The 16,559-nt window shown below is 46.8% G+C and overlaps 1 protein-coding gene across 4 annotated transcripts in view; it reads right to left on the bottom strand.

The window, feature by feature from the left end:
* Nucleotides 1-16,559, bottom strand: part of dapk1 (death-associated protein kinase 1) — a 53,978-nt gene that overhangs the window by 24,991 nt on the left and 12,428 nt on the right. For all 4 annotated transcript variants that reach the window (XM_078953373.1, XM_023958135.2, XM_078953374.1 and 1 more), the window contains one exon: nt 857-1,078. Coding sequence is in view for 2 of the 4 variants with exons in the window: in XM_023958135.2 (XP_023813903.1) it covers nt 857-1,078 (222 nt within the window). In the remaining 2 variants the exon portion in view is untranslated. The remainder of the gene's footprint in view (nt 1-856; nt 1,079-16,559) is intronic.

The following is a 16,559-nucleotide window of genomic DNA, read 5'->3' as shown; positions in this document are numbered from 1 at the left end:
CAAGAATAAAGAACAAAACAATACAATCAGCAGTTATCCAGACGTATCACACTAAGGATAATTAGACATTCAATCAAAGATTGCTTGAAATGGAGTGGAGTGTTCTACCGTAACCATTTTATAACATGATTTATCATTTCCGGTTCCTAACTTTTATCAGATCTCTATGCTTTACCAACACAGTTTCATTAGGAATATTTAAGTATCAATAAATCACATGACAAAGATGAATGAAGTCTGTCTAGATCTGAGTTTAGCATCACATAAAGCAACAACATCCGTGGGTGGAGGAGCTGCAGGAGCCTCGACGGGCCTCCTACCACCGGTGGCTGTTTGAGGCTCTGAGCCAACCCCCCCCTCTCTAATCAGCCTAAACCAGGACTCCACAAAGTCTCTGAAGTTTGACGCGGGCTGGTTTTACTGGTCTGACTGGTCGCTGCTGTTTACAGACAACACCTGCAGCAGCTGAAGCAGGTTCGCCTGCTCTGATCTAGAGCAGGAAAACAACCAACTGGTAGCTTCTGCTTCCAAGTTCTTCTCACGTCATCCTGAACGTCTCCTTGAACAAATGAAAAACAGTCGAGGCATTTCCCGTGAGAGGCGATGCTGCAGCCTCATCTGAGCAGGAAGAGGCATTTCTGAGTCCAGACAGAGGTCACTTTGAGCCTCCAGACAAAAACTTGTTTTTCACTTCTGCTCCTCAGCAACAGCAGAACAAACGTCCAGCCGGAGTCAGACTGCCCGTCAGAAGATCCGAGGAATCCTCTGCCTCCTTCCTCATGCAGTCAGAGGTCTGACCTTTCAGTGAGAAGAAGCAGGTTTCACGGAGAACAGCTGAAGATGAAGGCGGACTCACAGCTCCAGGATCAAGATGACCTCCGCCTTGTTCTCGAAGACCTCCTGCAGGGTGATGATGTTGGGGTGCTGGATCTCTTTCAGGATGTTCACCTCCCGCTCGATGTCCTCCCGGCTCACCCCGCGCCGACTCGACTTGCTGCGCCGCTTCTTGATGAACTTGGCGGCGTAATCGGCCCCGGAGCTCCTGTGTCGGCATCGTCTGACCACGGCGAACTGACCACTGCGGGCGGGAAACGAGGCAGGAGTGAGTGAATGTTACAAACATAGAAAACCGCTCAGACAATTGGAGCAGGTGGACAAACTGATGAAGGAAAAACCAGCAGCAGATCTCATGAACCGTCTGCTGCAGGCCAGACGCTGGCCTCAGAGGAACCGGGTCCCGTCAGCCGAACGGCGCTGGAGGGGATCAGAAACGGCTACAGCGCCGGACGCCTGAAGATGCTGCCGAGGCGACAAACGCCTCCATCAAGAGGATTCAGACATCTAAGCGCTTCTAGTTCACAGCGACATCAGGAATCTAAGGTTTCACAGAGGAAGCATCAGGGTTCTCCAATGACCACGCTCGTCTGCAGCGTGCAGACGGCTGAAACTGCATCTGCAGAGGCATAAAGGTGGATTCTATGGAGTTCAGTCAGGCTCAATAATCAGAAATGCACACAACCTGTTTCACAAACACACACCGAGTGTTTCTCACAAATGTGCACGCTGTGTTTCACAAATTCACAATAAATGTATCAGAAATGCACAATAGATGCTTCACAAACATCATTTGAGGTACACCTGTAATATGAACTCACAGATCGTTGAAATGTTAGAATGTGCATTCACAAACCCGCTCTCATTCGTGAATTTCCCCACATTTGTGAGAGATTTCTCTGCGGTGAATATTGAGACTCCCTTCATGCTGCAGGTCAACCATGTCACCATTGGCTAATTAATCTGTCAATCAAACTCATCAGCAAAGCAGGCGTGCTCGCCCACACTGTCACAGCTCTACTCCAGAGCGGTTTAATGAAGAATCAATCTTCTGGGGAAACCTTTTATTACTGTTCTCCTTCACTCCTAACAACAAACATGAACACGCACCGCCAACACACGCAGCGCGCTGACACACACACACACACACTCATTCTACAACACCTATATAGATAGTCAGTAGTTAGTCGTTAATGTTATCTGTTAATTGAGAATACTGCGTTGTAATTATTTTTTTGCTCTTTTCCCGCCGTGTTTCCATGGGGTCAAATCCGGATCAGCTTCAAGACCCGCTCGGATGAAAACAGTGTTTTTAACGTGTTCTGGTGGCATTTTTCTGGTGATGGATGACATAGATAAAGAAAATGTAACTGTTACCAAATAAAAAAAGGTTTTAGGATCAGCTGCTGTTTTGAATTTTTTACTTTTATTTGTTATTTCTCTGGCTCTTTGCTTTCAGTTTACATCCTCAGTTCAGGCTTCTCATTTTTGTGGGGGTGGGGCTTTGAGCCCATTGGCTGCTGGAACATGATTGACATCAGGAGTTGGTGCCGCCTGTGTCGTCCCTCCTCTGATGTGGGTTACAGTCGTAGATGTACTCTCCCAAAGTTTTGTACGTCAGACGTCCCCGATGTCAATCATGTCATAATAGCCAATGGGCTCAAAGGCCCGCCTCCTTGTAAATAAAAAATATGGGTTAAATGAGAACCAGAAGTCTGAAGAGAAACTGTAAATGGAGACCAGAAGTAAAATGGGAAACAAAATGACTAAAAGCGGCTGTTACCAACAAACCGTTTTACGTTTAAAGTTTTCAGAATTTCTTTAAATTCTATTTTTTTCCAGAATGATTGTAGTGTTTTTCAGTTGAAAACTTCAATCTGACCCCGATTTGACCCTGTCTGCTTTTCCTAATATCGGATCAATAAAGATTTTGTTGTTCAAAAGCGTCCCAGCCTGCGGGGTAACAGATGTTTTGGTGGTTTCAGGTGTCTTTAGCGTCCTTCACAGCAGGCGTCTGTCTGCGGCGCATTCACTCAGCTGTCTCCACCTGCTCAGGTGTCCGCCGCGCTGCCCGGATGCAGAGCTGCTCATGCGGAAAAGCAAACGGCCCGCGGACGCGGAGCACATGGCTGATGTAAAAACCGATCGCTGCGACGGAGAACAACAGGTGATCCACCGCCGCCGCTCCCAGAAAACCAACTGTGGAGGTGAAAACACTCGGCTGAGGGCAGCTGATGCCTCCTCATGCCCCCCCCCCAGCAATCATGAAGCACTGAGGGTGCCAGACGACCACAGATGGAGGCAGAGGAGTGTGATGGCGTGACCGGAGCCTCGCCGTTCTCATCCAGAACATCTCGCTCAATTTCTGCAGGGTTCCTTCTGCGCCACAACAAGGGCTGGTTTCAAAACATACGTGACTGGAGCCGGGTCAGTTACACAGGTTACAGGGTGGCTCTTTGAGCTTTAAGGTCAGAACCGTTTAATCTGATTCAAAAACAAAAAGAAGAAGCAGACAATCAGAGGAACACGGGACAATTAAAGGAACACGGGACAATCAGAGAAACACGGGACTATCAGAGGAACACGGGACAATTAAAGGAACACGGGACAATTAAAGGAACACGGGACAATCAGAGGAACACGGGACAATTAAAGGAACACGGAACAATTAAAGGAACACGGGACTATCAGAGAAACACGGGACTATCAGAGGATCCCGGGACTATCAAGAGGAACCCGGGACAATCAGAGGAACACTGGACAATTAGAGGAACACGGGACAATTAAAAGAACACGAGACAATAAGAGGAAAACGGGACAATCAGAGGAACACGGGACAATCAGAGGAACACGGGACAATTAGAGGAAAACGGGACAATCAGAGGAACACGGGACAATCAGAGGAACACGGGACAATTAAAGGAACACGGGACAATCAGAGGAACACGGGACAATTAAAGGAACACGGGACAATTAAAGGAACACAGAACAATTAAAGGAACACGGGACAATTAAAGGAACACGGGACAATTAAAGGAACACGGGACAATTAAAGGAACACGGGACAATTAAAGGAACACGGAACAATTAAAGGAACACGGGACTATCAGAGGAACCCGGGACTATCAGCGGAACCCGGGACAATTAAAGGAACACGGGACAATCAGAGAAACACGGGACTATCAGAGGAACCCGGGACTATCAAGAGGAACCCGGGACAATCAGAGGAACACGGGACAATTAAAGGAACATGGGACTATCAGAGGAACCCGGGACAATCAGAGGAACACGGGACAATTAAAAGAACACGAGACAATAAGAGGAACACGGGACAATCAGAGGAACCCGGGACTATCAGAGGAACATGGGACAATTAAAGGAACACGGGAATATCAGAGGAACACGGGAATATTAGAGGAACACGGGACAATCAGAGGAACATGGGACAATCACAGGAACACAGGACTATCAGAGGAACCCGGGACAATCAGAGGAACACGGGACAATCAGAGGAACATGGTTCAATTAAAGGAACACGGGACAATCAGAGGAACACGGGACAATTAAAGGAACACGGGACAATCAGAGCAACACGGGACAATTAAAGGAACACGGGACAATCAGAGGAACACGGGACTATCAGAGGAACACGGGACAATTAAAGGAACACGGTACTATCAGAGGAACCCGGGACAATCAGAGGAACCCCAGACAATCAGAGGAACACGGGACAATCAGAGGAACCCCAGACAATCAGAGGAACACGGGACAATCAGAGGAACTCTGTTCGCCAAAATTCCAGAATGTTCCACAGCAAAAGCCAAACTCGCGTCATCTTATTCAACTTTAAAAAAGAAAATTCCAAACGTTCCTCTCCCTGTTCTCTGAACATCACGGTGATTTTTCAAACAGAAGATTATCTGATTATAGGAAACCATAAATCAATAAATTTAAACCATTAGCCTGAAAGTTGATCAAGATCCACCAGTGAACATGAGATCTGAAGATCTGTTTAGAAAAAAACCACATGAATCTGCTGTGAGCTGCCCCCCCCCCTCCCCTCCGCTGATCATTTGGATTAAAGGTGACCCGAAAGGACGACTGGCCGTTTGAGGAAGTGACTGAACCACAGACGCTGAAGAGGCTGCAGAAGCCTTTCTCATGCTAATCACACCTCCACCCACGCTCAGTCTGCCTCCAACCATTGTTGGTCCAGAACTTCATCCACTGCTTCAGGAGAACCCGAGCAGGAAGCAAAGCTGCTCACATGTGAACACACACACACATGCACATATACATTCATACACACACACTTACACAGAGTTCAAAGTGCATGAACAGGAACTACAGACGTTTGTGTCAAAATGCTCTTTAAAATCCTTTTATGAATCTGGTGGATTGCCATCATCCTCATCCTCATCATCATCAGACGTCTCCTCTTTTTCTCTGGTCATTCAGAGGTCGAACGCTTGATCTGCTCGATCACAGAAAACATCTTTATTCAGAGATGTACATGGATTCAGGAGATCTGACAGAAATGTTACCAACTAAACCGACCGTCTGCGTTTTCAAAGGCGTCTTGATGCTAATTAACAACCAATCCACAAATGTCGCTTCGTCTTCGAACTGGAACTAATTCCCATCATCATTGACCTCATGAACAGTAGAATTATGTGGCACATTGATAATGTAAATGATAGAAACATGATGTTAGCATCATTTCTATTAAATGGGCCTCTTACTTCATTTATTCATCACCTCCTCTACCTGCAGACTTTCATTGGGCTCCTCCAACAGCTATGTGTGTGTGTGTGTGTGTGTGTGTGTGGGGGGGGGGGGGGGTTCTCGTCTCACTTCTGGTAAACACGTTCAAAATCTAACTAGAAAGCTGAATCCATACCTGTATTTTTATAGAAAGATCTGACACATTTGACATGTCTCCTCTGTCATACTGTCTGCTGGGGCTCCACGATATGCAGAAAACCCGATTTGCGATATTAGTGATCAAAATAGCAACGACAATATAACTTGCGATGCATGAACAAATAGCAAAACAACTAAATACTTCAAGCTGCCATTAGATTGTTTTAGCCCATTTGAGGTAACCATTGACCGCAATTTTCGCCATCTTTTGCGATATGCGTATTGCACAGCTAGATATGGTGATAACGACAAATTTGCTCTTTATTGTGCAGGCCTACTGTCTGCCTGTCTGGTCATTCCCATCACAACCCTTGACCCTATAGCCCACATGTGTCAAACGCAAGGCCCGCGGGCCAAATGTGGCCCCCATGTCATGTTATGTGGCCCGCGAAAGCAAGTTTTTCATTTCTTTAAACAAAAAATAAAAATGTGTGTGTATTTATTCATATCTAGGGGAAATCTGATTTGAAATATCGGACTGGACATCTTTACATTAGGACTTAAACACAGTCCATATAACCTAACCTGACAGAATCAAATGTAAAAGGATTTATGCTAAAGTAACAAGCAAACAAATGTTTCTATGCATCTGTAATTGTCACTTTAAAAAGTTATAATAAATAAATGATGACTTATTTATCATTAAGGAGTAGTTACATTTATTTTTCATTACATTTAGTTACATGTATAAGTTACATTTATAAGTTACATTTGGCCCTTTGAGGACAGACACTATGCTGATGTGGCCCTCAGAGAAAATGGGTCTGACCCTCCTACTACAGCCTATAGGATCCATACCAGGCTGCCAGGCTTGACTCACTATGGCTCCGTATCGTCATGGTCTCATGCTCTGCCATCCAGAACAAGGCCTCGGAATTTAACTATTTCACTACTTCAACAACACTTTCTGTGCTAAAAAGCAGTTTAAGTTCTGAACTAGCTACCAGACCTGCCACTAAAGGACTTTTGCCATCAGGAAATCCTACGGACACACATCCTTCCTTCATGTAAGGAAAAACAGATTACGGAAAAAAAGAAGACCCCTCGGGGTTTTTCCTCACAAGACATCAGGGCTGTAACCTCATTAGGTCTATTCATCCTTCACCTAACGGACGGTTAAAGTGCAAACACTGATCTGACTTCCCAGGTTCCCCTCATGCTGCTTCTCTTTGAACCCTAACAATTGTAGAATCGCTCGGTTTGTCTGGTCATGTGTGTTGGACGTCTGAGTTACATGTTCTGCAGACCAGGACTAGTTTTAAAATGAATCGGCTTAGATTGTTTTTTAATCTTTTCCAGTTTGAAACATTAAATAAATAAATACATGTAAATGTAAGGGAACCATCTTATTGTCACCAACACAGACGGAAAACCTCAGCTCCATTGACCCCATGACCTCTGATCCTTTCAGGAACCTAATGTCAATGTGGAGATGTTTTTACAAAATAGGAAGGTTTTTCTGATCTTCAGGCTTGTCGCTGTTGCTCTAGTTCAGTGTTTCTTAACCGGTGTGCCGTGGGAAATTGCCCATTCAGCTCTGTTTTAGGAAAAGTCCCGCCCCTTTAACTGTCTCCACCAATCATTCTAGGAGGCTTAATCACACATCATCAGTCTGACCAATCAGAAGTGGTTAAAGTCTTCACTTCCTTGTTCTGATTCTGCTCATAAAGTCTCTCAGTTCCAACAGAAATAGCAGCTAAAGCTCGTCTTTAGCGGTGCAGCTTTCCACAGAATCCGGTGTCAGACCGTGGAACAAGTGATTAAAACAATGAAGCTCAGAGAAGAGAGACTGTCTGACATCACTATATCTCCCAGGATGCATTGTGGTAGAGTGACAGCATCTCTGCGCTACAATGAGTCTTCCCTGTTAAACGTCTGAAACCACAACAAACACACATCAACCAGTTTATAAATCTTCTTGATGAAATCAGAGGTCAGAGGTCAACAGTTTAGTTCTCCTTCCAGGTTTGAGTTTCTTAACAGCCAAACAAAAGAAAAGCTAATAAAACTTCAACATGTTCACTTTTTCTGTAACTACAGAAAACAAATATGTTAGTTTTGTTGTTTAAATTTTATCAAACATATTGTTATCATATAATTGTTTAAAAATTACAGTTGCCTTTGCACCAACATTGAAAAATATATAAAATAAATAAATCACTATTTAGAATGAATATTTGTTTTTTTTTTAGGTTACGTAAAATTACATGTTAATAAACTGGAGGATAAAACAACCACCAGGGTAAAATGTCAAATAATTTAGTTGAAAATTATTACTGAAAACTAACTCAACTTTAATTACAACTTTTAGAAAAAATAGCTGCAGCTTCCAGCTTTTCTGCCACAATTATCACAAAAATGCACGTGAGATCATGGAGGGACTGTAGATCAATACAGACCATCGAGTTTCTGCTTTTTCAATTTTTGGATGCTGGTGTGGATTTTTGTCAAGGATAAAGTCTGCCTTGGCTCAGAAAAGGTTGAAAAACACTGATCTAGAAGAACTGAGTTCTTCCTTAAATTCAGCTCAGATCATCTTCTGATCCATTTTCAAAGTGTTCCCGGTGATCTTTTCATTCTGATGATGCTGTTTTAGCCAAAATCCTGTGCCGTCTAGGACATAATTTCTGCAGGGGGGCAGGAGTCATCAGAAATTCACCTCTGAGAAAAAGTCACTCCTCACATAATTGACTTTGATCAAACTGGATTCATCAAAGGCAGACACTCGGATGACAATGTCCGCAGACTCGTTAACATAATAGACTTTGCCACCATCAAAAACCAGGAAATGACTATACTATCACTGGATGCTGAAAAAGCCTTTGATAGAGTAAATTGGAAGTTCCTCATTGCTGCCCTCCATAAGTTTGGGTTTGGAGAATCATTCATCAATTGGATCAAAATATTCTATCACAACCCCAATGCATCAGTTAGAACTAATAAACAGACTTCAAACAGGTTTTTTCTTGGAAGAGGAACTAGACAGGGTTGCCCACTCTCCCCCTCTCTTTTTGCAATATTTATCGAGCCTCTAGCTGCAGCAATAAGACAGAATGAGAGTATTAAAGGAATTAAAACCAAACACAGCCATCATAAAATTAGTCTCTATGCAGATGACATATTACTGTTTTTAAGTAATATACATTCTGTAAATGAAACGGCAACAATCATTAATGAATTCTCTTCTATATCAGACTATTCCATTAATTGGAATAAATCTGTTTTATTACCACTGAACAGTAATGCGGAGCAAGGACTCACAATACCAGTTAAATCAGGCAATATAAAATATCTAGGTATTTATTTTTCCCCCAAAATATCAGAACTGGTGCAGCTAAACTACACCCCATTACTGAAAAACATACAGGACGATCTAACACGCTGGACCAACCTGCCTCTGTCCCTTATGGGCAAGGTAGCCACGGTTAAAATGAAAATCTTACCCAAAGTTAATTATCTCTTCTCAATGATTCCCACACAACCGCCATTAAAATGGTTCAAAACATTAGACTCATCCATATCAAGCCTTCTATGGAACAATAAACCTGCAAAAATTAGTCTAAAAACTTTAAAATCTGCAAAAAGCTGTGGAGGATTAGAATTACCTAACTTCCACAATTACTTTCTTTCAAATAGATTACAATACATCTTAAAATGGTTAAAAAATAATCCAGAAACCAACTCATGGTTAGACTTGGAACAGGCGTTATGTGGAAAGATCAACCTGTCAGATCTTCCATTTATTAGTCAAATAGTTAAAAAACAGGATTGTTTCAAAAGTATTAATATAAATGCCGCTTTAACAGCCTGGTGGGAATTTCTCAAAATATCAAAATCATCAATTCAACCGTGCAAAATGACACCCATCTGGAACAACCCAGACATCCTCATAAACAAAAAAATTATCCACTTCCCAGCTTGGCAAGCAGGGGGCATAAAACAACTAGAGCACATAATTATTGATAGAAGATTCATAACTCCCCAGGAACTTCAAGACAAACATGGAATATATAACTTCTTGGAATATCAGCAACTTAAATCAATTATTACTAAAAAGTTTAAATACAGAGACAACGATTTAAAGCTACCAGATGTAGTTACCACTCTGATCAATTTCTCAATGAATAAAACTCTCTCCAAAATATACAAACTTTTATGTAATTTAGATAACAATATTTCACTTCCGACAACAAAATGGGATGCGGATTTGAGCATCAGCACAGATGAAAGTTTTTGGTCAGAACTTTGTCTAAACACCTTTAAAATGACAAAAAATCCAAATCTGCAGCTAATCCATCTCAAAACTCTTCACAGAATTTACTACACTGGACAGAGGATGTTCAAGATGGGTCTCAGTAACTCAGACATTTGTCAGCACTGTGACAGTAATCTACCCGACAATTACATGCATGCACTATGGTTCTGCACGCCTGTCCAGGCTCTCTGGCAGCAGGTATGTGCCGATCTATCAGTCTGGCTTAAGGTTTCTATCACAGCTTCACCGTCACTTTGTGTGCTTGGTGACATGAGTGCCATCAATGTAGAAGGAGGATTAGGCTCTATCATTTTCATAACTCTTTGCATTGCTAAAAAAACTATTTTAATAAATTGGAAAAGCAAAAAAAATATAAATATAAGTCAACACAGAAATCTGCTGCTTGATCATATCAGCTTGGAAAAAATGTCAGCCCAAAGTTCAAGTAACTTTGAAAGAATTCGGTCTCTCTGGTCTCCCATAGCCTCCGGTGCCTGGCCGGGGGTGGTGGGGGCTCCGTTGGTCGGGGGGTCGGGTCCGGCGCCTGGGTGGGGCGGCCTGGGGCGCTGCGTGGTCCTCTGGGCTTGGGTGTGGGGGGGCGTGGTGGGGGGGTGAGGTGGTGGTCTGGCTTGGCTTGGGGGGGTGGTCCCTTTGCCTGTGCTGGGGGGGGTTGGCGGGGGGCGCTGCTCGGGGGGGGGCCCAGCGGCGCTGGATGGGCTTCCCGTCTACACCTGGGGCTGGGATCGGCCCTTCCCTGGCCCTGGGGCGGGACGGGACAACCCTCTTGGGGCCCCCGGTCGCTCTGGGTGTCATCCGCTTCGGCTGCGGGGTCTGGGGGTGGGGTGGAGTGGGGGTCTTGTCGGCCCTGTCCTGTGGGGGGGCATTCTGGGGGAGGGGGGGGGGGCACTATTGGTACGGGGCAGGGGGGGTTGACGGGTCGGGGTCTCCGCTGAGGCCATCGGCGGTTTCCCCGGCCGGTTGGCTGCCTCGGTCCCGTCGAGGCCTGACCAGAGCTCTTCTAGGGCCGGCGTTTGGGGGTGGGGGCCTGGGCTTGCTCCGGGGGGGGCCGGCGCTTTCTGGCTCCCCTCTCTCTGTGTGGGGGTGGTGGTGCTGGGCCTGGGGTGTCTGCGTCTCCGGGGGTGGGGCCCCGGGGCTGGGTGGGCCTGGCCCCCTTGCTGGGGGGGGGCGGGGGACGGCTGTTTGACCACCGGGGGACAGTCTATCATCTGTCCCCAACTTACCCCTTTCCTCATATAACCTCATAATAGGGTGAGGGGGTGGGGGGCTTAGCCTGCGATGAGCCTTGGGGGGGGTTTACTAGGCAGTGGCCCCCCTCCTGTGGTTGCCGTATGGAGTGGGCCCCCCCTCTTTCGGTTTTATTTGCACCTTAGACATGTAGGGCCCTTGGTAGGGGGGTGCTTGGACATCACTGCCAGCAAGCAGCGGATGTCCTCCTAGCACCCTACCCACCAATTTTAACCGCACCTTAGACATTTAGGGCCCCTTGTGGGGAGGGTGAGGGGACGTCACTGTGAGTAATCAGGAGATGTCCCCTTAGTGCCCTACCCGCCAATTTTAACCGCACCCCCCTTAGTACACACACCCCTCCCCCCTCAATATATACATCCCAACATAAACACACACACATGCACACACACACTCTCTCAAACACACATACACGCACACACATTTTGCAAGGAAGGTGGGACCTAGGACCATCTGTCCCCTGCCTCTTCCCTGGTGGGGGGTACGGGCTCCTTTGCAACGGTGGCTGTGTCCCCGGGGTGCCGGCTTCCTGGGCCCGGCGGTGCTCTCTCCGCGCGGTGGGGGGGTTCACATTACATCTGAGCCGGGGGTGTTCGTGTCCCTGGGGGGTGGGTTCTGGTCCTTGCTCCTGAGTGCTGGGCCCCGCCAAATTTCCAACTGTGGCCGAGCCTGGTCGGGCCATATTTACAACACCCCTTGTGGGCCCTCTTTTTTCCCCGGGGTTCCCCCCTCCTGGGCGGGGGCGGCGGGCCCCTGCCTCGCTCCTCCCTGGACCAACCGTGGGCCGGGCGGATGGCTGCCTGGAGTGCGGAGTGGGTCTCCCTTGGGGGGTCCTGGCTCGTACCTGGGGTTGGGGCGGGGGGATGCCCGGAACTCCTGGGTGGTGGTGGGGTGCTCGTCTGGGGCTGTGGGCGTCCTTCTCCGGTGGGGCCCTGCGCTGGGTTCTCCCGGCGCGGCGGGGGGGCTGCTCTCCTGGTTGGGCTGGGGCGGCGCCCTCTTTCCCTCCGTGCCTCCCTGCTCTCTGGCTCTGGGGGCCTTGCGGCGGCCCTGCTGGCCCTGGCCTGGGTGGCGGGCTTGGTCGCCCGGGCGGCGGTTGTTCCCTGCCGGTTCCCGTGTGGCGTTGGGGGGATTCCGGCTGCCGCTGCTGGTGCGGTGGGGGTCTTGGGGTGGGGATGGCTGGGCACTCTCCCTCCTTCTTTTCACGTTCCACCATCCATTTTAGAAGAACATTAACACTCACCTGAGCACAGGTGTTAGCTCAACAGACTGAATGACTGAAATATTTCACACTAGTTGGTTTTAAGGCATAAGTATGCGTGTGAACATTATCTGTTTTGTGTACATGTCGACAGGTGGACATTTTTGCAACTAACAGGTGTGTTTATAACATTTGAGTGTGTGTGTGGACAGGCTCCGCACTTTTTTTTGTTTTTTTTTTACATTTAAACCTTACCATAATGATTAACAACCAGTAAACTTGTTGCTTTATGCTGCTTCATGGTCTTACCCCCCTTCCCCTCCTATTATCACCTCCTACCCCCCCCTCTCTCTATCGTCCCTCTCTCTTCTTCCCTTCTTTCCTTTTCCGTCCGGTCCAACACCAAAGATTTTCAGACATGTTTGAAATTAATAAAGTTTGGCCCCAATTACAAAAGGGGTTTATTCAGACATACCTTTGGCTTGTCTGAAGATTAATAACCCCTCTTGTTAAAGTAAAATATGTCCAACCCAAGAGGCCCTCAGCTCTCATCTGTCTGCCTAGCTGTTGGACAGGACAAGTTAAAAAAAAAAAAGAAATTCACCTCTGAGTTTTGGACGGTGCAGAAGTAAGCCTCCACTTACTTCCCATCATCCCTTTGTTTACACTTTACTGTTATGAACCTGAACGTAGAGAAGGCCTCAAAGCTGTTCTAGAAACCCTTTTAGAGCCGATTTAATAGACAAAAACATCAAACCGAATGGATGGAAACCGAAGCAGCAGTTTGGAACACATTCCTGATGCTTTTCATCACGGCGGCGATTGCTTCATGATGGGCGGCTGCTCAGCGGTTGCCACACATTTTGCCTGCGTTGCCCCGCAGAGGAGCCGCATTGCAACAGTTTCAGGCAGCTTAAGAGCTACAGGTAAACATCCACAAAAACAAGAGGCTGTTCAGGAGCCGAGCACCCCCCCCCCGCCCCCTCAAAAAATAGTTTAAGCTAGGAGCAATTATTCCTGAGTCACCTTTAGACCGCAGCACGCCAACAGGAAACAAAAACCGCCCGACTCAGAATGCTGTTTACCCCCCCGTTAGCGCAGAGGGAGGGGAAGGCGAGCCCCCCCTTTATTTACAACACCAGCTGAACACACAAACATGCAAAATGGCAGCAGTTCAAGCAGGGAGGGGGGAAGAGCGTCCTGCACAGGAAAACTGGAGTTTTCCCAGCGTGGAGATTCCTGTCCTCCTCCTGAGGGGGGGGGCTGAATGAGACAGAAATAATGAGAGGCTGTTTTTCACGGCGGAGCTCCCATGGTCCCAAGGATCAGGTTGCTCCGCTCTTTTTGTTGTGCTGGAAGCACAGAGCAGGCCTCCAACTTTCTGCCTCCTCGTCCTCCTGAAGCCCAGAGGAGCTGGGAGGCGAGGGGCAGTTTGTTTGCGTCTGCGCGCTCTGCGGGCGGCGCTCCGAATGACTTCATCCTGTGAAGAGGGGATGTGTGGAAAGCTGGCGTGGTTGCAAACAGACGTGGCCACACATCTGTCCTGAAGGCAGCAGATCCACAGAGCAGCGCAGGAGCTGACGTCAGGAGCGGCGTGGGTCCGTGGACACAGATAGAAGATAACCGCTGCTGCTGCTTCGCCAACAGATGCGCCCAGTCGCACGGCCAGAGTCCAGGCCGGGACGGCAGCTCTGCAGAAACCTGATTTCAGCGCTCTTCATCCACTGCAGCTTGTCTGACAGGTCCAGAAAAAGGGAGATTTTATGAAGGAAACCATGAAGTTTAGAAAACTGTGAAGTTAGAGTCTAAACGTTAAATAATCAGCTCCTCCTCCATGGTTATGATGGATGAGAAACTGAACAAGTGTGACAGCTTTTAACTGGCTGATGTTTCAGAAAGAGCTCCCCTCTGAAGGTCTGCTGTGGACGGCGGTGATGGGCAGCAGAAGCTCAAGAAGAGCACAAACATTAGAAGATAAGCAAAGAACCGGACAAGAGGGGTGGGAAACGGTTATTTCAATAGTCCAGAAAGTCCATGAAGACCTTCCATCACCTCACACTGACTAAACAGGGACTGCAGTTAAAGCTGAAGGTTGTTGTGCATCCTAATGCACATTTGTTCAGAATATCAGCCATTTTCCTCAATCAAAACGGGTTCCTGACACCTTCCTTCAGCGTGGAGCATGAGGAGGACATGAATGACAGAAACCTGAGTTTAGTGTAGTGATGTCACACTGGCGAGGAGACTTAAGGCTCTTATAGAGCTAAGGAGAAGGTCTTCACACGCAAGAAGGTTCTGGAAAATCTCCTGCTTCGTTTCTATGACTTTCTGACATGAACTTTTTCTGGCTTTGGTGACTTAAGGGCTTTATTTAATACACAAGGTCATTCAGGACAAGATCTGAATATCGGCGTGCACGTTTTAAGATAATTGGTTTCATAAGAGATAACGCCTGGCGAATATTCGTCCTGGTGTGTACGGGCCTTTACTAGCCTCAATGAGCTGCCATAACTACAGACGAGCCGTATTCAAAAAGAGCAAAAAGTCCAGTGAAGTCATCATCATCATCATCATCATCCAATCACCAGTAGATACTTCTATACCTAAACCCTTAATATTCGTCTAAAACAGGATATACAGTCCTCACACCTGAAGCTCCAATGTTTTGGGGTAGGCAGAGGCCGGGTGACCACAAAAACCTAAAGGCTGCGTATAAATAAATGTAAACCATCATCAGAACTCCACAGCAGGCAGTGAAGTGGTCCATCCGACACCAGGTATCACCTCGCTCACGCTGCTCTGACTCAGCTATCGATCAGCTCTCCGTTCCACTACAGTGAAACCGGAGAGCCGCTGCCCCACAGCAGGGAGGCATGCAGTGCTGCAGGAACACTAAGCTGCTCTGAAACATTCGATCTTTTATGAAACCTTATTCAATATGATATTTTTCACAAAAGGAAAAACAGAAAGTCATCAGAGCTCATTTGACTCCAATGTGTGAATGATTTGGTTGCTGTTGTTGCTCTGGTTTGGTTCTGAGAGACGCTCCACGGCAGCATTTCCTGCACCAGAACACAGTTTGGTTCAGCTGCAGTGCAAAATGTGCCAGAGGGTCACTGTGCCAATGACTGGTTCTGTAAATAGACTGAACAGAGAAAGAGACCAATCAGGTTGAGACAAATACCTTCCAAAGTAACAACAGCCCTGAGAGTCTGTCGCCATGACAACGCAGAAGCTGCTCATAAAATTGTTCAACAATGAATCCAAAACACGGCAACGTGGTGGAGTAAGGGTCAGGACTGTCACCTCACAGTAAGAAGGTCATGGTTCGAATCCAAGCTGGGTTCTTTCTGTGTGGAGTTTGCATGTTCTCCTGGTACATGTCTGAGTTTTCTCCCTTCAGACCAAAAACATGCTTCATAGCTTCATTTGTGTGCGTGTGAAAGTCTCTGGTTGTGTTCTGCAATGAACTGCAGCCTTCTTGAACTTTGGATAGGCTCCAGCATCCCTGTGACCATGCCAGGACCTCAGCAGGTTCAGAGAGTGGATGGAGGGAGGGAGGGAGGGAGGGAGGGGTGGATGGATGGATGGATGATGGATGCAAGGATGATGGTGGGATGGATGGAAGATGGAGGGAGGGATGGATGGAAATCAATTCAGGCATTAAGGGGTTAAAGTGACACCCTGCCATTTTTGTAACAAACTAAAAATGAAAAACTGAGGAGTGTCTTTGTTGCAACACGACTTGGAGAAGGTACCAGAACAATCTCAGGCTTCATTCTAACTAGATTTGCCCAAATATCGAACCATTTTAACAGATGGACAAGTCTCAAAGCTCTGATCCGTCTAACCCTAACCCTAACCCCCATCTGACGGCACATGTCTGAATCCCACCTACGACATTCTGCCCTCCAGAGGGGGCTACTTCTAGACAGAGTCATGTTTAAGGCAGGAAAGTTAGTCCAAACGTCACCAGTGGTTCAGGAGAAATTCCTCCAATAAAAACTTTGTAGATGTTGGTCACCTGTCTGCATATCACCAAAAAGGTCGCTGCACAGGTGGTTTGGCAGAGACTTTTACACC

Source organism: Oryzias latipes, chromosome 9 (genome assembly GCF_053564925.1).
Source record: "Oryzias latipes strain Hd-rR chromosome 9, Olatipes_Hd-rR_3.1".
NCBI classification, from domain to species: Eukaryota; Metazoa; Chordata; class Actinopteri; order Beloniformes; family Adrianichthyidae; genus Oryzias; species Oryzias latipes.
The sequence above is the reverse complement of the archived record's forward strand: the minus strand, read 5'-3'. Positions and strand labels throughout refer to the sequence as shown.